The following is a 20,088-nucleotide window of genomic DNA, read 5'->3' as shown; positions in this document are numbered from 1 at the left end:
CCGCGTTCTTCTGGTTCTACGGTCTCCCATTACACAGCAGAGAACGTTGGAAATTTTTTATTTTTACATTAAAAGCATTTTTTGGTTTTTTGTGCCTCAAGATGGCTGCTGTGGAACTTGATTGATTCATGGAAAAAAGTTATACTGAAGACGAATAAGTGATAAGTTGTTATTTTAGCAGTAGCTAATATTCAATTTATTTAATGAAATCATTAGCTTTTCTGAAACCATTGAAAACACATCGCAGTCCATTTTCTATAGTTTGGAGCACTTATAGCTCATCTCTATTGTGCTTTCCATGATACTCCTTATTTTCAATAGAAACGACAAGACATCTTTCCTGGTCTACCAAAAAATCTTTCGCTTCCCAAGCTTGCGCTCCGTCTTTGAACATAAATATTGCTCGGTTATCATCAATCAAGTATCGTTCGGCCTGTATATGGTTGTTCCACAAACTCGTTTGCCATAGCTTTGTTATATCCTCGGTTTCCTGCTTTGTAGGGTTGCCGTTCACGGAAACAAAGGACATTAGGGTACGACCTTTTTTCGACAATTTCAAAATGTTCTCCGGATTAGCAGGATCTACGTTCGACATGTCAATCGATGGAGGAGGTCTTAAATGTTCGGGTAATTCATCAGGTTCCAATGGATCGTCATCCTCCTGATAACAGAAAAGACACGATGCAGAGCTGAAGACGTGATAGTATAAAAATTAGTTCGCCGTATTACTAACCTCCCACTGCTCCAGCAATCGTTCCATATCTGCATCATTGAAGTCCCGAATATCCTTCTTGGCCCAGCCTGGTTTATCTTCTTCTTTGAACTTTTTTGCCAACGAAATGCTGCACGCAAACGTGCAAACCGCTAATAATACAAATATGTTTTTCATTTTCACTTTTTGAACTTTTAATAACTTTTCCGGGAAACCGGAGAACCGGAACGTGCTTCCGCTGTCAACGTCAAACGCGTGCGAACCCCCTAGAGGTTCCATGGTTTTAGAATCTAGGTTTGTATTGTATCGCGAGAATATGGGGTTTCATTGATTAAAAATAAACAGTTGGCACGGATAAAGCGCCAATCGGGAATCATGAGACGATCAATATTTCATGACGATCATGAGACACAATATTTAATGAAGCAACAGATTTTTCAGTCGAACGATACCAATACTTCTCTTGAGTATCCTGTTTTGATCGCAAGGACCTTGACCTTGATAAGAGTGATAATCAAAACGTTGTTAAAGTGATAAAGTTAGCGATCTTCAACTCCATTTTTCAGCTTTGAAAACGATCCTAAAACTAGAACGCAATATGTCTCTTCGTGCGCTAATTGGCCCATCGATTTTAAATGCAGATCTTTCGCAGTTACATGAAGAATCCCAAAAGCTGCTAGACAACGGCGCCGACTATTTACATTTGGATATTATGGACGGGACATTTGTCCCTAATCTTACCTTTGGTCACCCAGTAGTGAAGTGCTTGCGGAACAAGATCAAGGTATGTTTCATTACATCCACGGCGAATTTTGGTTCATCTCTTTTCATTCTTATCATCTCTGTACAGGATGCCTTTTTTGAAACCCATATGATGGTCGAACGCCCGCAACAATGGGTCGAAGCGATGGCAGATGCAGGAGTACAACAATATACGTTCCACGTAGAGCCTGTGGTGCACATGGTGCCGGATGTCTGCCGGAAAGTAAGGGAAGCTGGCATGAGAGTTGGGCTGGCGATCAAACCGGGAACTGCTGTTGAAACGATCCAGAACTATATAGCAGATGTAGATATGATATTGATAATGACCGTAGAACCTGGATTCGGCGGACAAATGTTCATGGCTGATATGTTGGAAAAGGTGCAGTCTCTACGAAACAACTATCCATTATTAAATATAGAGGTTGATGGTGGCGTTAGTCCCACGACTATCGATTCTTGCGCTAAAGCTGGAGCAAACATGATTGTTTCTGGTACAGCAATCATACGTGCCAACGATCAAGCGGCGGTTATTCGAGAATTGAGAAACTCGCTGCTGCGTAATCTCGGGAAAGAGTAGCGAAAACAATTAGCTATGCACACAGCAACACATTTCCATGCGAAAAGTGAGATTTGCTTGGTATATTTGCAATAAAACTGCTGAAGATTGGAGACCTATTAATGAGAATTGTATGAGTTCATGAAACTATTCCGAAAGCACTATTTTTCTATGATTTTTATTATGTATTCAGTTTCTTATAAATTCCAGCCATTGGTTTACACACTTATATCATCATTAGTTTTACAATTATTTTATTTACTGCTTCTAGCTCCAACATGTCTCACCAACTGTATCGTTTGCTTTGCTACACTTATTGGCATATCCATGGCAACAATCCTTCGCATCTTTCCATATATTGCAATATGTACTCGAGCAAGCTGTTCGTCAGCTGTGTTTCAATACAATTCTCGCGATTCCCAATTTATTATAGTCTATTGGTTTATCATGATCTTTCGTCGACCAGCTTTTAAACCATCATTCATTCAGTGCTGAGTGGTATATTCAATGGTAGAATTTCAGTATTTAGTTACAAGTTCATTTTTGAAACATAACGTGATTTCTTTTCACAAAATTTCGTTCCCAAAACTATAACGCTAAACAGTGACAATCCAGCGGATGGGCAAGGACTCCACTGATTTAAAATTATTACCTTTCCAGTGGGTTTAATTGTTTCTCTTGGAATATTTTCCTATCGATCTTGTAACAGCGATTGGCTACTCATTTTAACTGCCGAGCAGCAATATCCGCCTTTCTCCATCACTTCTGAATAGTACTTCAATTTCACATGTTTTCTTTTTTTCCAGAAGTCCAATTTATAAGGGAAATAAATGGTTAAATTTTGACAATTTGTTGAGGAATTTACCTGAAAACGGTTGTATGAAATTTGTTGATGTTAGGCAATATTTACGATTTGCAATGATTTTGAGCGGCAGTAATATTTAGTTTGCAGTCATGGTTTGCTTCTTAACATTACCTTCAAATGTTATGAAGGGAATGTTTTAAATTGTAGATACACTCCTTGCATAAATGCGTTGCATTTGTGTTATTAATTAACACTAGTCACCCGGTTACATTAAGTAATACTCAGCGTATTCGGTTTTTTAAGGCAATAAAAAAACCTTCAATCACGAAAATAATGTAAAACAAATCTTCTTACATAAATCAGCATTAATCGCAAGCAAAGAATCTCCGATGATAATTGCTACAATTTCTGTCATCAAGAAGCTGTAGTTTTAATTATTACCCCGACAACGTGACGCCAAACAAACAATACCATTATTGTTAAATAAACGTATTTAGAATATGGAAAACAAGGGAAATATGAAATAAAATTGTTCATCAAAGACACTACTTCTTTCTATAAACTTCTACATATATAAACAGCTGATGTTACTGCTCAAGGTTAGTACAGCATTTAAATCGGGTGGCTGTGCTTTAAACACGATTTTTTTAAATCAAACTAAAGCAAGCTCAAAAAAAGAGACACTAATAAGAATGATAAAAATGTTTCTTTGTTGCGATTCTAGTACGATCTTTTGTGACTCTGGTTTATGCCTATGATAAACTGAATAGATGGAACAAACTGCCTGTGTTTTTTGTTTGTCTGTATCTTTTATTCAAATAGGATCCTCCAATTTAACACGAAGTACCATTGCATATGCATGGATACACAGTTATTTGGTAACTGGTTGATAATCAATTGGGCGAATTGAATACCAAACAGTAATAATCTGATTCTCATAAGTAAGAACAACCATGATAATGGCCTTTTATCTTCCATGTTCATCGTTTATCCTATTTGGTTGTAGACAAAAAAAAAACTAGTCAGTTTGCCTAATTGAAAATGATAATTCGCCTTTAATCGCTTTTATTTCCACTTCCGTTTCTATTCTCAGCATACTTTCAAAAATGAGGACTGTAGAAGAAAATGGAAACATTCTCGATTACTTTCACCAAAACGACACAATTGTTCTGGGGAATGTTTTTCTTCGAGCTATCACCTGTGCATCCCTCGTTTTTATCGCGTTGAACCTTGAATTGCACCTGTGCCTTCAAGTATCATGCCTTATAGATGCCGGATAAATGTTTAAGGTTGACAAATTGCAAAGCTTCATTTTTACACTCTTTCAGAGGATTAAAAAATACTAGGGGTCTCGGAAAAAATTATGCTACATTTCCTTGCCTTTAACTATATTATATTACTTTTGGTTTCTTTTGTTCATGTTTCGAGATATACGTGTAGGGATCGTCGCCAACAACATGCTCTTTTGTTCTTTGCACAATAGGTGTTGTGCATATTTGATTTTCTTCTACTTATTATCTACCGTTGCGTACTCTCGTCGCATTTCTTTCGTTGGCATTGCACGTCTTCCTTTTAATTGTAATCGGTTGAAATAAGATAGAAAAAGTCGTAATCCTAACGAAAGCGGTCGTTCGCGGTCATATTCATCAAAATACCGAAATAGAAATCAAAATTACTGTGCCTAATTCTCAATATTGTTGCTTATTAACCAAAATTGCAAGTATGATTACTATGCGAGATGTAATGTTTGCTGGCAGTTTAATACCCGAGTTGTAAATTATTTTAATTTTGAGACAAGCAAGCACAGGAATAGTGTATAATTATAGGTAAGGTTTTTATCAATAAAAAAAAAACATTAAATGGGAAATTGTTATGTAATCATAACAATTATTAGTTTATGTAATTTATACAGTAATATTTACTATACGGATTGGAAAAAATACGTACACAAAACAATGGTATAGTCTCGGAACATAGAAATATGCTAATATCATTCAATTACACCACACATGTTAGTCAATCACACAAAAGGGGCATGTTTAGACGTGCACAATACTTAGCGGTACGATACGACGGAGAGTTCTTCTTCAGGAAGCGAGTACCGATCGTTGGTTGTACTGTCGGCTAATTAAATAAAAAAAAAGAAAAGATAACTCAACCGAGCATGCCCGGGATGTGGGGAAGGAAAGTGAAGGAAATGTCCTACCCTAATTATTGTTATTCCTTGTTAAAATAAACATACGGATCGTCTGTCCCTATTTATGATGAAAAACATGATATATAGATGATGATAACAGATTTTAAATATAAGTCCAAGCATGTTTCGAGATTGTTTAACAGTTCTATTGCGATGAAGAAGCGATGCTAAAATAAATTTGTTAAAACATACACTCAAAGTGAAAAATAACTGTTTGAAATCTTACTACAGCGTTAGGCACAAAGATCGCAACCATATGGATTCACGCGAATTTTTTCTGCCGAATTGTAGATCACCGGGCGCTAAAAAAGTATGTCAAATTGTTCATTCCATTATTTACACGTGTTCACAAGAATATTGCTTTACGTTTTATTGGAAAAGTTGTATACAATGGAAACTAAATGTGATAATGTGATCACACTAATTATGGTTGAAAAAACATACGTGGATACTTTGCGTGTCCTCCAGCATCGACATATGAGTAAAACGAATGTTAATAAATGAATGTAATTAATTCAAAAGTTATGAAGTGAATACTTTTGCTGGGTCGTAGGTTTTCAAATGTGGTTTTCTCGGTTGAGCCACCAATAAGGAATTGAGAAGTATGTGAAATTCTCAAAAGAAAGCCATTTATAGGCAGGGTTCGATACTATCATATTTTTTCTTTCCGATTTGCAAACTAGGTGGAACATTCCATTCCACCCGAGGAATTCATCAACCCGGCAACATTCCACCCGAGATTCCTCGGCATTCGCCCTAAGGAACTGCATGGAACTCTTACCCGCTAAACCACTAACATGGTTTACCGTTACCACCATTTTTCAAAATTTTCATTCAAAATTTTCATTCTCATTTGAGCTATTGACGACCATTTTTACTTCAACTGAATGAAATAAAAAAAATATTTTAGCACGCTTTGTTTCGCTTTATGCCTAACCCTGTAGTACAAAAGTTTATTTTAATCTTAAATTTTAATCGACCAGAAGATTCAGATCAGTGCTGCAACAAACTGTGACTTGAACGTACAGAGTAAATAATACCTTATCTAAAACACTCATGCAAAAATTCATAAACCAGCATACTTTCACAACACACATTACAGACAATGAGTTGCTTGAAAAAGGAACATTATACTGACGATTCTATTGTGTTCGTTTTTTTATTGTACTCGTTAGAATAAACATATTATAATTCCTAACGGCAAGATTGATGCATCTATAGTATAGATGATATTAATACATTTTTTAAATAATCATTTGACACTTATGACTTACAAATGCATCAACAGTTTGCCGAATGCTTATAAATTACATAGGAAAAGAGGGAGATAAAATATAATGGTATGCATAGCAATAAATACAACGGTGTGCAAGCCCTTCTCTTTATTTCTTTCCTTTCTATTAAGATTATCAAAATAAAATTAGCATAAAACGGTCGCAGTGGTTTGAATGAAAGTAAAATCTGAATTACTTTTCGTTATGAATTACTTTCGTGTTATAAAAGAAAATACACTGAAACAGTGTTCAAAAACAATAGGGCGCTTCGGCAATCGGTAGTTAGCGTGAGCGGAATAGCGAGGATTTCTTTGCGTATTAGGCATTCGGAAAGACAAATTAAATGTTTGTAGAACTGGCATGCCGCTTATTCAAAACAAGTGTATGTGGGTAAATCGGCTATTTTACAAGCTGTGTTGACATCATCTCTGATCAGAAGCATCTCTTCGTGAGTAAATTTCTGATGATACACACTTAAAACAGGAACTGTTAATTAGCCACATAACACAACCCGCTAAAATAAAACCCGATTAACTTATAAAAGCTCCAAACAATACACTATTTTCTGAAAAGTAATTGCTACAATTTTAAGAGCAACGTGAAGACTCAGTGCGGCCATATTGAACTTATATTTTTGTATTGTTATGTACTCAAATTAGACTATTGCATCACCGAAACGAAAACAGCAATAGACTGAATAAAATAATAACTTAACGTAATTTGCCGATATTTTAGTTTATATAAGTTTGCACATCTTTCAAAAATTCCCGTCTAATTGCTTTCGTTGACAACAAATGTAATGGCAATTTGGATTCGATAAGGACCTCGCCAAGTATGGCAGCACTATTTATATTACAACAGAAGAAAAATAAAATTCTCTTCATTTAGTATGTTTAAATCACTTAAGTGCTTACGCTTAACTGTCAAACAATGCCGTATTAGCAATGTAAAAATAAACATATTAGATATATAGACCAGATTTTACTCCGACAAACCGCATAATCACACAGTCGCAGGTTATACAATAAACGATATTTTCAGTTAATGTATGTATTCGAGATTGACAGATCAATTACGAATAAAATAGTATTTATGTGAAGCCAACAATTATAATTTTTATCCGAAAGCTACTATTTCTTCTGTTGAATGTTGCTGATGACTGCTATCTCCTCATGGAGCAGGGAGATACCTCATGTGAAGAGCTTGCAGATCTGTTGAAGATGTTGCATGTGTTACGCATCATTGTGTTCTCTTTTGTCTGCATTGTGTATCATAAATGCTACGATGATAGTAGAATGGCACCGCAGATGTTAACCATACCATCTTCTTTGAGTGCCAACCAAAATAGGTTCTCGGTGCCAATTATCTTGATAATAACTATCATACAAACTCCATTCAAACAAGATTGTATTCCTTAAGGTTCGATTGCAGTATCGTATCCTTGACAGCGGCGAACACAAAGCGTATGTTTTCTGTGTCTGGTCGGTAAGAAAAGAATGAAAGAATGAAAATATTAGTCATTAAAATTAGTTGATATAGTCGCAAAACTGTGATTGTGAAAACTGTGAAAAAAATTAAAGGCTCGGCATTGTTATTTTTGTTCGGGGTAACAATTTCTTTATTGCAATCGAATCGAAGTATATTATTAAATAACGGTAGATAGACTAAACGTGGCTTATTCGATGGTACATCATTAAGCCCAACCATTTTTTGTTACTTGTTTTGCTCACTTGACCGAATTAAATTCATGTATATTATTAGACAATTGTAGAAAGGCTAAACATGGTGTGTGTAAAGGCTCATTAGAATTTGTCATTAGATTGGCTCACTATACAATAACTTGTTTTGCTCTCTTGAGCGTAAAACTTCTGCTTTAATTCATTACATATTAGGGGCAGCGAAATGAGCTGTTCAATGTTAGACTAAGCCAAATTGAATTCTTTAAGAGCAGTTTGCATAATCGTATCTTTAACTGCACAGAAAACCAGCTTGATATTCTCGGTATCTGTTTTGACCAAGTAACGATGAACGCAGCATGAAATCCAGAAAGCATAACCAAAAATTGATAAAAAATAAGCGTTTTGAGAAGGTAATTTATCATAGAACTTAATCATAATAGAAAAAACCACACGTTAATGAAAAGCATTATACTCAAAGTCAAACTGATTTACAACTTCACTAACTTAAATGAAATGAACTCAATAGATAAAAATAAGATAATGGATGGAGGATGGAGCATACGACGATGAATAAACTTACCTGTTGCACATGTGAAATGCGAGTAAATAATTTTTTCCGAGTCGGGATTTAAATCTACAAACATGCGGAGGATAAATTCTCTGGCAGCTATTGCATCTCTCTGTGGTCCTGTGATTATGAAAGCATAAACCGGTTCAATTAGCGATACTCAAACGTTACAGCAAATATCTTTAGTATTACAGGAAATGAATTTATACTACATTTTCGGAGTTGTTATGAAACAAATTCATAGCTGATGCTCCCTGTGTATATATCCTTATACTTCGACTGATAGCAATACATAACAATCTTAGCAAATCATCGTTTCAACTTCAATTTTAACTTGCTACAGGCGCAAGCAGTTTCGCAAGCAGTTTTCTACTTTTATGTAAAATATATTCCATTAACCTGTTGCGCAAGTAAAATGCGAATAACACATTCTATCTGGATCAGGGTTTTCGCGCAAGTAAACTTTCAAAATGAATTCCCGCGCTTTAACATCGTCTTGCTTAGGTCCTTTGAGACAAAAGCATTTGTAAGAGGTTATTATGAAATTGATAAAAGTAGACTTTCAAACTATTGTTTTAGTGTAGCTTACCATCGTACTCTGGAAAGTAATCCACCAAATGAGAATACATAATTTTTTCCTCCAGTAAATCTTTTTTGTTCAAAAACAGGATGACTGAAGAATGTTGAAACCAAGGGTACGTAATAATGGTCTTGAATAAAGCTTTAGATTCTTCCATCCGGTTCTGGAAAGACGTGCAAGACGCATTAGGATCAAATGGATCACAAATGAAGAATATATTAAAATAAAAAAATGGTATGATATATATATATATATATATATATATATATATATATATATATATCTCCTCTATATATATATATGTATATAAATATATATATGTATATATATATATATATATATATATATATATATATATATATATATATATATATATATATATATATATATATATATATATATATATATATATATATATATATATATATATATATATATATATATATATATATATATATATAGAGAGAGAGAGAGAGAGAGAGAGAGAGAGAGAGAGAGAGAGAGAGAGAGAGAGAGAGAGAGAGAGAGAGAGAGAGAGAGAGAGAGAGAGAGATAAGGTATGAAATAAAAGCGTTTTACCTCATTCTCCGATTCAAAGAGAATTTGATCGTATTCAGAAAGAGCAACCAGAAAAATTATAGATGTCACATTTTCAAAACAATGGATCCATTTTCTTCTCTCAGATCTTTGTCCTCCGACGTCCACCATTCTGTTGTTATTCCATTTATACATACATGTGGAAAAATAGTATTTCAATTAATAGGTCATTATGATCGTATTAGTACAAATTGTACTAACAATGTTTTTATTAGAATGACTGGATGTATTGATGGATGAATGGATTTACTGCATGATAATAATAATATGTAAAAGCATAGTATAGCTAGCATAAAAAAAAACCAAATGTTATCCAAATAAAGCTTAACCTTAACTTAAGCGAAGTTTCGTGAAATGTTCTAGTATGAAATAATCCAACACCGCAAGCATAATTTTAATGTAGCTGTAAATCATTGAAGCTAGTTAGGATCTTGAAATAAATTAATTTCATCCTCTTCGTGCAATAATGCTTGAAATCGTATTAATTATATTGCTACAATCATTCGGAGGCCATGTTTTCATGATGATTCTGCATGAGGATTAATAATAACGATATATTTTAAGAATTAGCTAGAACAATGAATAGTTGCTACATTTATATTGACTTGAGGAAAACTTGAGGAATCCGCTCCTGTTAAAATAATGGATTACTATTTTAACAGGAGCGGATTTCAGTGTTCGTTAACTTGTCTAGTATGAAACAAATAAAATCAAAACTTTTTATAAGTTGTTAAAAACTAAACAATCCGTTGGCTGTTTACTTTCGGCAGTAGGCGTGTAATGGGGGGCTGGTTGAAAACAAAAATAAACAATGAACATTTTTGGTACATTTCTTAATTTTCCTTTAAACAAAAGGAAAATGCATGCCGGTTGTTTGGTATTTTGCATAATGTTTACGTTGTCGGCAAAATTTCGGTTCGACGGATCCGCACGGCCAATTTTAATATTAACCATGCATATCACATATTTTCAAATCCTTGCTCAAACTGTTATTTTTTAATGATTTTTTAAATATCCACTAAATCACCGAACAGTAGTTGCAATACTGAGCGCCAAGGAGCGTTGCGAGCGCGAATTAATTTAATTGATGAGAATTTTATCCTAGAAGGCTTAGTTAAAACCGGTTTAAACATACTGGAGCAATATGCACAATTCGAAATTTCGAAATTTCATCAAAGATCAAAAAATTATGTATAAAAATTTAAAATGTGCACACACATTACTAATAGTTCAGGATGTACTCGATTGTACTTTCAGTAGGAGGTAAAAAATCCGCACTTTCCTTAAATTGCGTAACAATTAATAATGATGATTGGAGCACAATATAAAAATTCCAGATATTTTCAATCATCGAGTCAGACACCAATATCCGGCCGTATCGGGGAAAGCACGCACATTCATATTCATGTTGAATTCTATAGTTTATTTGCAAGCATTAACTACATCATAAGCCAAAAAAATTTTTAATTCATATCGAATCTATACTGAAAGGCAGTATATACCAACTATTAACATTATCATAAGAGCTGTTGCGCGGAGTACAAACTCCAGGCGGTAACGTTAGGAGCTCAACTCAGTTATTGGAAAGTATATATATACATATACATATACATATATATATATATATATATATATATATATATATATATATATATATATATATATATATGTATATATATATATATATATATATATATAAATCTCGTGTCACGTCTCCGAAACGGCTGAACCGTTTCAAACCAAACTTTGTGTGTATCTTCTATAGGTATCAGAGTAGGATGGTAACTATATTCCTAAGTTATTCAAAAACTAAGAAAAATATTTTGACATTTTTCATACATTTTTCATACAAAACAACTAATAATCCCATATATTCAGCTCCCTAGGTCAAACAGCTATTTTTTAAATGATTTTTTGAAAGTTCTCTTTGAAGGGAGCGTTGCGAGCGCTAATTTATTTAATTGATGAGAATTTTAGTCTACAAGGCTTAGCTCAGACCAGTTTAAGCATTCTTAGCGATTGTGATCGTTCGAAATGTTGTAGCAAGGATGAAAGCCCAAATGAGTCCCTCAAAAAATTATGTATAAAAATGCAAAATGTGCACACACATTACAAACGGTGCACTTGCAGTTTTAGAAGCAGGTAAAAAAATCCGCACCCATGGTTGGCGATCATTTAACTAATGTTAAAACTTCAGCAAATATTAAAAATCAATATACACAAATTAGCAGCTGAAAGAAATACAAAATTTCAGGTAAACCTTATCTTTTACGCGTAGCGACGCACGCTGGGTCATGCTAGTTCCATTACTAAAGATAGCCAAAGTATTTGTATTGATAATTAGCTGCAAAAGCTAGTAGACCTTCTTCTAAAAATATTGGATTACTTTTACCCCTACCCAATACAAGAGCGATACTTTCATCTTTTTTAAATTAGCTTGTAAACAAAATTAAACAAGCGAATATATTCGAATGAAGTTTGCCTTTTGGAAATCCTGCACAAATTGTTCAAGTCTTAAAAACACGTGAAACCAACAAGAAACAAAAAATAAAACAAGATAACATCGCATATGATACATAACTTTACCCATACATGTCGATCTATAGCGAATACAATACTATAGTAAGGCATACCATTCATATTGAATCGACATCCAACATTACATTCTTTTACTGCAGATACGTAACAAGCCACGTTCAACGAAGCGCTCTTGGCAATTTGTTGATTTCCAAGGACAAATTAAAATCATACCTAAAAATGATGCTATCCAAATCGAATGGGTACTCTAAAATACCCGTTGTCGGTGCCCTAGCTCTGAGAATATCTTGTTCGGTTGGAAGAAAGTCTTCTTTTTCGATACGCTCCATATCGCTAAGGTAACTAGATATAAATTGAGTAACAAAAGAATTTCTATAATCAACAAAACAGAAATATTCAATTGGATTCCTATCATGTCACAAACAATAATTGGTAACCATTTTAAATTGTAATTTTTTCATTGAATATTGTCGTCATAAAACATTTTGATTGAAAAAAATGTCTTGTCTGCCTGTCTTGATATTGCAAACTTGAACAAGTTAGTGATTCTCCGAAAATTTGGTTGAATTATACAAAACAATAAACAAAGCTATAATTCTTCGTAACTAATGATGGTAAATATCCAAATCAATTCCAATGTTTCAAAAGAATCGTAATTTAAAAGAAACATTATATAAGTTGCATTATGTGCAGTTGAAAAAGAAACACAAGCAACAGTAATTATCATGCACAATAATTAAAAGCACAATTTTAAATCAAAGCATCACAAATGTACCATACTACAATCCCATTAGAACATTAAAAAACATTGTTGTTACTGTTCGACTTTCACTCTAGATTGATGTTACGAAAATCGAACACGCAGTTGCATCAGTCCCCATTAGACAGACCGAATTGAATGAAAACGACGAACACATAATAACCACGCATGCATTTTATGGTCGATGTTTGTTGAAGACATAAACAGCAAAATTCTATTTAGATACAATATGTTGACAAGAAATGTAGAAGCTGTGTACGGAACGCCATTCCTAAAACTCTACCTAAACCGAATTTCTTCCAGATCGAAGGGATACTCGATTATTCCGGTCGTAGGTACACGCACTCTTAGAATGTCCTGCTCCGTTGGAAGATAGTTTGTTGCAGCAACACGATCGATCTCCATTAGGTAACTATGCGACGAAAGTAGATTACACAATTGGTGATCATTAAGGAAATGATAATCATAATTGTAAAACAGGGCTCATATCCCTTAATAGCAAAATTTTTGCGTTATATCATCGTCAATTCAATTAATTATATAACAGTTTGACAAAAGAGCAGAACATTCCCTTATAGAAATGGTTAAGAAGAGAAGCAAACAATTTTTTGCAAATATGCATCTCAAATTTAAAATTTAATTAAGTTTACTGCAATTATGGCACGAAAAACAGAATATTCAACCTACTATTTAGCTGAATCTGTTAGTTGATATTCTCTCCTTCGGTCATAACACTCTTGAATGCCTGCGTCAGCCCACAAATCTTTGATGGCTTGAACGTATGGTGGTTCAAATGTGGTAACTGTTTCAAAGTCTACACTTCGTATCAATTCAGCATGTTCCTGAAATGACAAAGAAACATAATTTCTTAATATGTATAAGTTCAAATCAATGTTTCACTAAAAATACAATAGAGCGTTAACCGGAATCACCAAGAAAACACTTTTAATAAATGTTAAAATACTTACGATGTTTGCTGGATCACTGTATAAAATTTTCAACAAATCCATTGCCCGTATCATCGACTGCATCGCCATGAAAATGTTTTGATAAACTAACTTGATAAAGCCGCGTTTATCCTCATCCGAATATCCGCTACCGTGAATAATACGCATTTGTTTGATAAATGTCGATTTTCCAGATTCGCCGGTACCTGTTACGTAAAAAAAATATGCCATTACAAATACGTTTTTGACGATAAAAATAAATGTGGAAATTTCTATTCGTACGTATCTAATACATAAAAAATCAATATTTTGCTTTTCGTTCAACCGAACCAAATCAACGAAGTAAGAACTTAAATAAATGATTTCCTTTGACAATAAGCCAAAAAACAATTGTTATCAAACTGCGGTAAAATGTTTATTTATATGCAACTAATGCGAATGATGCAATAATTCCTTTTAAAATGTTCATGATCAAAACCAATCAATCTTGTGATTGAGCTTATGACTTGGCAGACAGTTATTTCATACACAATTTCTCTTCGGCGGTGAATATACAGTTATAACTATTTCAAACGATAGAGATAGAGATGCAATTTACCACATTTATACGTATATATAAGCATTAACACAAATGCAATGCAGTCTGCATGGATCCATCATCTAAGTCACAACGATATGGAAAAATGTGTGGGTTGATTCATTTTTTGTTTTCTTTTACTCACCAAGCAATAGTAATTTAAGTTCACGTCTCGCATCGCGCTTGTCTCGTCGCAACTGGCGTTCAATCTCCTGATTGATTCGCTTCTGTTCCTTGGCTTCTTCAGACAAGCAACACTCCATTGTTGAATAGTAAGATAGTCTATTGTTACTTACGCACAGGCCTGGTAATCAAGTAGATAAAGAGCTGTTGGTAATTAGTCAAATGTCCGATGATTTGATTTATACAAATCATCGACAGTACCTGAAGATGGCGCGAGTAGTGATACCTGTTACAGGGGAAGTATCAACGAACGAAACAATACGGATTTATACTGCGTTAAAAATAAGTGAATAAATGTATATTCAAATCGGAATTGCAAATGATGTCTAAAATGTCCGCAATGCAACCGTCAATGCAGCACTAATAAGATCACTTTGGATGTTTTCGACCACGAGGATGTTGAACAATTCTGCTTCTCACTTGCACTTCTAATGTTATTGTTGTTCACTTATTTCGATCACTTTAGAGGATATCAGGTGTTCCTCCCTGATCCAAACATGCTCTTAAGCATTCCTCGACTACGCTAACTTAATTATCACAAATACGCAAGTCTCCACCTCACATATGACATGCTAGCTTTAAACACTCCAGAATGACACACTAGAAGCATTCAATACACAATATACGAACTTAGCTTGAAAACTTTGGCTATCTAGTTTCACGGCCAGCGTGAAACTGCGTGCACTTGATGAATCCGATTGGAAAATAGAACAGCAAGGACTAGAATTCGTAGAACATACTCTTTAGATTACTGTAATAATTACTTTTCAGCATTAAATCTATGTGAGTATTGAATGAATAATGAATGAAGTTAGACATTTTGAACACAAAAAATCACTTAAATCCCCGATAAAAAATACTATAAATATCATTTCTCCGAACATCCCAAACGGGCATACAACGGACAGATGTACATTTACAACTCTTATCACTTTTTTAATTTTATCACCCACATATAAGCCAATTCTTTTTCAACGTGAGTCTGTAGATATCTAATATTTGACAGACATATCTTTGAAAATATTTGTATTCGTTTCTTAATGAATAATTTGAGATTATAACATGAAAATGGTTGAATACACTGATTATTATTTTCAATAGAAACGTGCAAAAAATGATAAAATAGTTGAATTCAGAACAAACAATTCTACCTCGTATAGAACACCACGTATCAATGTACCACAGAACAGACAATCTGCAAAAGCTCTGGGTTAAAACTAAAAGTTCTAACGATCAAGCATGGGCCTTTATAGTGTCCTTTTTCGCCAAAGCGAACAATCGATAAGTTATGCGCGTTGCAAAGAACTAGCATGTTGGATAAACTGTTTTCCCTGGTGTTCCAATGCTTCGTGTATTGCTCTTTTCTTCAATAAACCTGCCCTTACTTGTGTGTAACAGTAAAACACTAAGAAGAATAAAACAGCACTGTCAGGGTACGGGAACATACAGCACATGCTTGAAAATTGCTGGGTCTTCCTAGCAATACTATGAAGAATGTACCATTGAGGTTGTGTTTTTTGTAGTAAATGTGTGTCCTGCTTTCACTTTTTCTGGTGTTGTATTTAAACCATGTATCGTGTCAGACTCAAGTCCAACGATTTATCTTTTTTTACTTTTCTTCGACTCTGTTATGCAGCTAATTAAATTAGATAAAATTTCTAGTCGTGCTTGCAATGCTTGCACGTGACTCGCTTCGTCACTTCTGATTCCAAATCTTGAGGAGCGCATGAATTGACCTCTAAAAACTTTTAAAGCGAAATTTCATTCAATTGCGTTCATAAACATAAAATAAATTCTTTACACAAATATCAAACGAATCATTTAGCTAGCCCGCATTTTAATTCACTTAATTTTTTTTGCAAAATCTCTAAAACCTACCCACGAGTTGATTGATCGTGACGAAATAACAAAAATGTTGCTATCGTGTACTGGTACATACGGCCACTATAGAAACTTTCCGTTAGGAGTTAACTTTAAAATAAAATTATATTTTAGGTATTCTCTGTACGATCGAAGTTGCTCTTATCCACCACGATTAGAAAACACTCTTTATTATGGGCCCTATTCCGAGAGTCTGTCTTGCAAACGAGACTGCTGTACTACTGCTGAAAAAAATTTAGCAGTCTTGTTGAGCTCTTATGAATGAACTTGTGATTTTTTACAGCCGGATTTCAAAAGAAATACTAATACTAACAAATTATTCACCAACACCACCAAAACCCAACATCTTTTGGTCCAATGGCAACGAGTCTTTCAGTCTCGTTTTCAAGACTCAGAGTCTGGTAGGTTTTAGCAACAGACTCTGAGTCTTGAAAACGAGACTGAAAATGGTATTTTTTTTCGTTTTGGTCGTAGTTGCCATTGGACCGAAAGATGTTGGTTTTTAGTGGTGTTGGTGAATAATTTGTTAGTATTAGTATTTCTTTTGAAATCCGGCTGTAAAAAATCACAAGTTCATTCATAAGAGCTCAACAAGACTGCTAAGTTTTTTTCAGCAGTAGTACAGCAGTCTCGTTTGCAAGACAGACTCTCGGAATAGGGCCCTATGGCTCTTGTCTAGATTATTAGTTACAGATAATAACCAAATAATGTGGTCTTAACAAAAGTTAAGGTACAAAAGGTGGAATCGATCGAAAAAGAATGTTTCTTTCGTGCTAATCGTGCCTGGCCACGATAGCAACCTTATTTCAAACTCTTTTTAAAAAGCCCACAAAAACAAAAATATGCTGCTAGAATACGTAATATTTACATTGCATCTCAGCAAAGAATCTTCCTAACGCAATAATATTCTACCATAATATATGAATTCTTCTCTATCATCAGCATCCTTTGAACTATAGTATTTAGAGGGCTTTCGATATCTTTCTGAAAAATGTATAGGTTTCCGACTAGCAAAGGTATTTTGCGATCAAAAACAGAAACTAGGCGCAATCATAGATTTTGCGTCGCCTTCACTTGTTTAAAAAGCTTTCAACTTTTCCAAAATACACCAAACCATGTTAACACATTCCATTTACTATCTTTCCCACAGTTCTAGCATTGTCGCATGTATATGAAAGTGTTGCCTTTAAAAGAGCATAGCGAACGCGGGTTTTAGTCCTTAGAGGTTGTGGTTGTGGGTCGGATCTATGGCTACCACGATCAGATTACCAGCGTTAACATCGAATATCTAAACCCAATGAAAATGAACGGATGGAGAAAAATGTTTTTGACCTATGCGAAAAGGGAAATATATCTGTTTGAAAGATTGAGCCAGCTTTTTTTTTATAAACAAATCAACTGTAAAACCCTTTACTGATACAGTAACGTTGCTGCGTACAGGAAAGCGGTGAAAGAACCGGAAACGAATCGGATAAATGTTTCGACATGATGTACGCTTGAAAGATACGATGATCTAATAGGCAGCAGACCATTTAGACGAATTCTTTAGAACAAACGATTGGTGGTGCCATTGGCGAGTAGTTTGGGATCGAAATTGCTTCCACTTGGGCATCAAAAAAGGGTAGCGCGTGGGGATTCCATAATAGTTAAAAGTGATCTATTGTTATTTAATCCACTGTTCGTTAAACAATGTGAAAAAAGTTATTTACTTTTGAATGGGAAAAAATATGAATGGGGGCATGCAGTCAGAATGGTGATGGAGACCTGGAACGAGTAAACCTTCACGTAAACGGTATTTTGGGAAGGTTCGTCCGGTTCCATACTAACGCATCGATTCCTATGTGATCTATTGATCAGGTAGGAGGAGTAAGGGTTCAGATAACTAATGAAATAGCGCATGGGGATCAACCTGTGGTACATATCCGGGGCCGCTGATAAGCTGTGGCTTCCTTCTAAAACCAATTTTATTTGGTCGATGCTAGCCAGTTCGAATGATGGAAGGATGTAGACTTATTGAATGTAATAAGCAATGATGTACATAGAATCTCCGTCGCCACTACTGTTTTGAATCATAGTACCGCATTGCGTTGTAATGAATAACTATTGGCCTCAAACTGTGAAGGATTAAGGATAGAAGGACTAATGACTGGCTAGAACTTGGTTGGTTCTCCTGTTCAGTAGTAATTTTTAATCTGCATGCAAGCCGGTAGGCTTTCGCATGCATAAAAATAATGCTTGTATGCAAGCTTGCATACAATAAACTGAGCTTTTGGTTGCTCCGTAAACCGTAAATAAATCGATGATTTATTTTATCGGGCGAGGCAGATTTGGTTTAATTTAGAATAATAAATTTCCGTGCTCACTGAGTCCCCGCCGATAAGGAAAAATCCATCGGAAATAGCGTTCTTTTGCACGAAACAGATAAATTTCGGTTCACCTTAAAATTGCACCATCAAAGAGCATAGGTCCTTTTTTCATTTCTTAATCACTGGCCTGGAAACCGATGCCGATAAGTATGGAAAGTAGTAACTTAATAGTAGTAAAGATTGCACTGCTGGTTCACTAATCAAACGATACGACGACTCACGAGATTCCATCCAGAATTTTGCATTTACGGTTTATGGACTGAAACTAACCGCATTGGAATCGATCCGGTGGATTTTTTCTTTAAATTCGCTGCTTGCACAACTGCGTAGACGAAGAATGGCAACCATGGACTAAAATAGTAGTCAAATAATTAATTAAGTATTTTTGACAAAGCAAAAGGGCTGGGTTTAGCAAAACTCACGCACTTTCTACACGTATATTGCAAACAGTTATATATATATATATATATTTGTTATATATATTTGTTTATATGTAGATTGCCCTATGTTTTCAAGAGTAGTTATATATTTGCACAAAAATGTGCAGAAATACACACTTCCAACAAAAAATCCTTTTTTTTCTTCCGGTTAAGTCTTTTTTTGCTACATCCCGCACGCTAGGAATCTTTGGGGCCCGAGCCTCAGTTGGTCCTAATATCCGAATATAGGCAGAATTCGTGAATTATTCTTCTTTCACTAAGGACACTCGCTTTTTTCACTTTCAGAACAAAACGGCGAGGATTTTCCTCGATTTTCAAACTCAATTTTCAAGCCCACACCGCGAAATCACCACGGCAAAACACAGCTATAATACACGGCAATATTTCCCGATTCCGGGCCTTTCAACTCGTGTTTTTGGTATTTTCCGATGAAAGTAACTACCCGCAAGCGATCGGCGATTTTTCCTCGCTCGGAAAAGCCCAAAATCTACAATTTTCCGCGATTTTCAAAACGCCACTTTCAACAGCAAAACTCCACTTTCAAGAAATTCACCACGGCAAAAGTCGATTTTGGGCCCGGAAAAGTGCACTTTCGATCTTTTTTCTACTTTTTCGGTGAGTTTGGTGAGTTTGGTGAGTTTGGTGTATTTGGTGTAGCCCATGTAG

At 34.8% G+C, this 20,088-nt stretch overlaps 3 protein-coding genes across 12 annotated transcripts; 1 reads left to right on the top strand and 2 right to left on the bottom strand.

The window, feature by feature from the left end:
* Window positions 1-128: 128 nt before the first annotated feature.
* On the bottom strand, window positions 129-999 carry LOC125956476 (LDLR chaperone boca). The gene is made up of 2 exons (XM_049688389.1): window positions 734-999; window positions 129-661 (listed from the first exon to the last, which is right to left on the bottom strand). The coding sequence occupies exons 1-2, from the start codon at window positions 989-991 to the stop codon at window positions 272-274; spliced, it is 648 nt and encodes a 215-aa protein (XP_049544346.1). The 5' UTR covers window positions 992-999; the 3' UTR covers window positions 129-271.
* LOC125956475 (ribulose-phosphate 3-epimerase) lies at window positions 915-2,173 on the top strand. 2 transcript variants are annotated; one of them, XM_049688388.1, is made up of 3 exons: window positions 915-1,006; window positions 1,354-1,496; window positions 1,563-2,173. In XM_049688388.1, exons 2-3 carry the CDS (start codon window positions 1,425-1,427, stop codon window positions 2,049-2,051), a joined length of 561 nt encoding a protein of 186 aa, XP_049544345.1. In that variant the 5' UTR covers window positions 915-1,006; window positions 1,354-1,424; the 3' UTR covers window positions 2,052-2,173. The 2 variants fall into 2 exon arrangements, with proteins under 2 accessions (XP_049544345.1, XP_049544344.1); XM_049688387.1 differs by lacking the exon at window positions 915-1,006 and having other exon boundaries at window positions 1,182-1,496.
* Window positions 2,174-6,375: 4,202 nt separating this feature from the next.
* LOC125956474 (guanine nucleotide-binding protein G(q) subunit alpha) lies at window positions 6,376-19,981 on the bottom strand. Of its 9 annotated transcripts, XM_049688386.1 has the most exons (12): window positions 19,865-19,971; window positions 19,253-19,333; window positions 14,937-14,961; window positions 14,698-14,856; window positions 13,997-14,181; window positions 13,716-13,870; window positions 13,312-13,440; window positions 12,482-12,610; window positions 9,713-9,842; window positions 9,143-9,296; window positions 8,566-8,673; window positions 6,376-7,784 (listed from the first exon to the last, which is right to left on the bottom strand). In XM_049688386.1, the coding sequence occupies exons 2-12, from the start codon at window positions 19,328-19,330 to the stop codon at window positions 7,702-7,704; spliced, it is 1,335 nt and encodes a 444-aa protein (XP_049544343.1). In that variant the 5' UTR covers window positions 19,331-19,333; window positions 19,865-19,971; the 3' UTR covers window positions 6,376-7,701. The 9 variants fall into 9 exon arrangements, with proteins under 9 accessions (XP_049544343.1, XP_049544335.1, XP_049544334.1 ...); XM_049688378.1 differs by lacking the exon at window positions 12,482-12,610; XM_049688385.1 differs by lacking the exons at window positions 6,376-7,784; window positions 8,566-8,673; window positions 13,312-13,440; window positions 19,253-19,333; window positions 19,865-19,971 and adding exons at window positions 7,812-8,311; window positions 8,953-9,060; window positions 15,887-16,413.
* Between the last annotated feature and the right edge of the window lie 107 nt (window positions 19,982-20,088).

This window comes from Anopheles darlingi, chromosome 3 (assembly GCF_943734745.1).
Source record: "Anopheles darlingi chromosome 3, idAnoDarlMG_H_01, whole genome shotgun sequence".
Taxonomy (NCBI): Eukaryota; Metazoa; Arthropoda; class Insecta; order Diptera; family Culicidae; genus Anopheles; species Anopheles darlingi.
The sequence above is the reverse complement of the archived record's forward strand: the minus strand, read 5'-3'. Positions and strand labels throughout refer to the sequence as shown.

What these genes read in the sequence shown, in the direction of transcription:
- LOC125956475 (XM_049688387.1), top strand. Translation starts at nt 1,311, where the DNA reads ATGTCTCTTCGTGCGCTAATTGGCCCATCGATTTTAAATGCAGATCTT. An exon ending in GCTTGCGGAACAAGATCAAG is followed by an intron (nt 1,497 to 1,562) that starts GTATGTTTCATT and finishes ATCTCTGTACAG; the next exon opens with GATGCCTTTTTTGAAACCCA.
- LOC125956476 (XM_049688389.1), bottom strand. Translation starts at nt 991, where the DNA reads ATGGAACCTCTAGGGGGTTCGCACGCGTTTGACGTTGACAGCGGAAGC. An exon ending in GATTGCTGGAGCAGTGGGAG is followed by an intron (nt 662 to 733) that starts GTTAGTAATACG and finishes TTCTGTTATCAG; the next exon opens with GAGGATGACGATCCATTGGA.
- LOC125956474 (XM_049688386.1), bottom strand. Translation starts at nt 19,330, where the DNA reads ATGGTTGCCATTCTTCGTCTACGCAGTTGTGCAAGCAGCGAATTTAAA. An exon ending in ACAGTGATCCAGCAAACATC is followed by an intron (nt 13,871 to 13,996) that starts GTAAGTATTTTA and finishes TTGTCATTTCAG; the next exon opens with GAACATGCTGAATTGATACG. An exon ending in TCTTTGAATCGGAGAATGAG is followed by an intron (nt 9,297 to 9,712) that starts GTAAAACGCTTT and finishes ACGTCTTTCCAG; the next exon opens with AACCGGATGGAAGAATCTAA.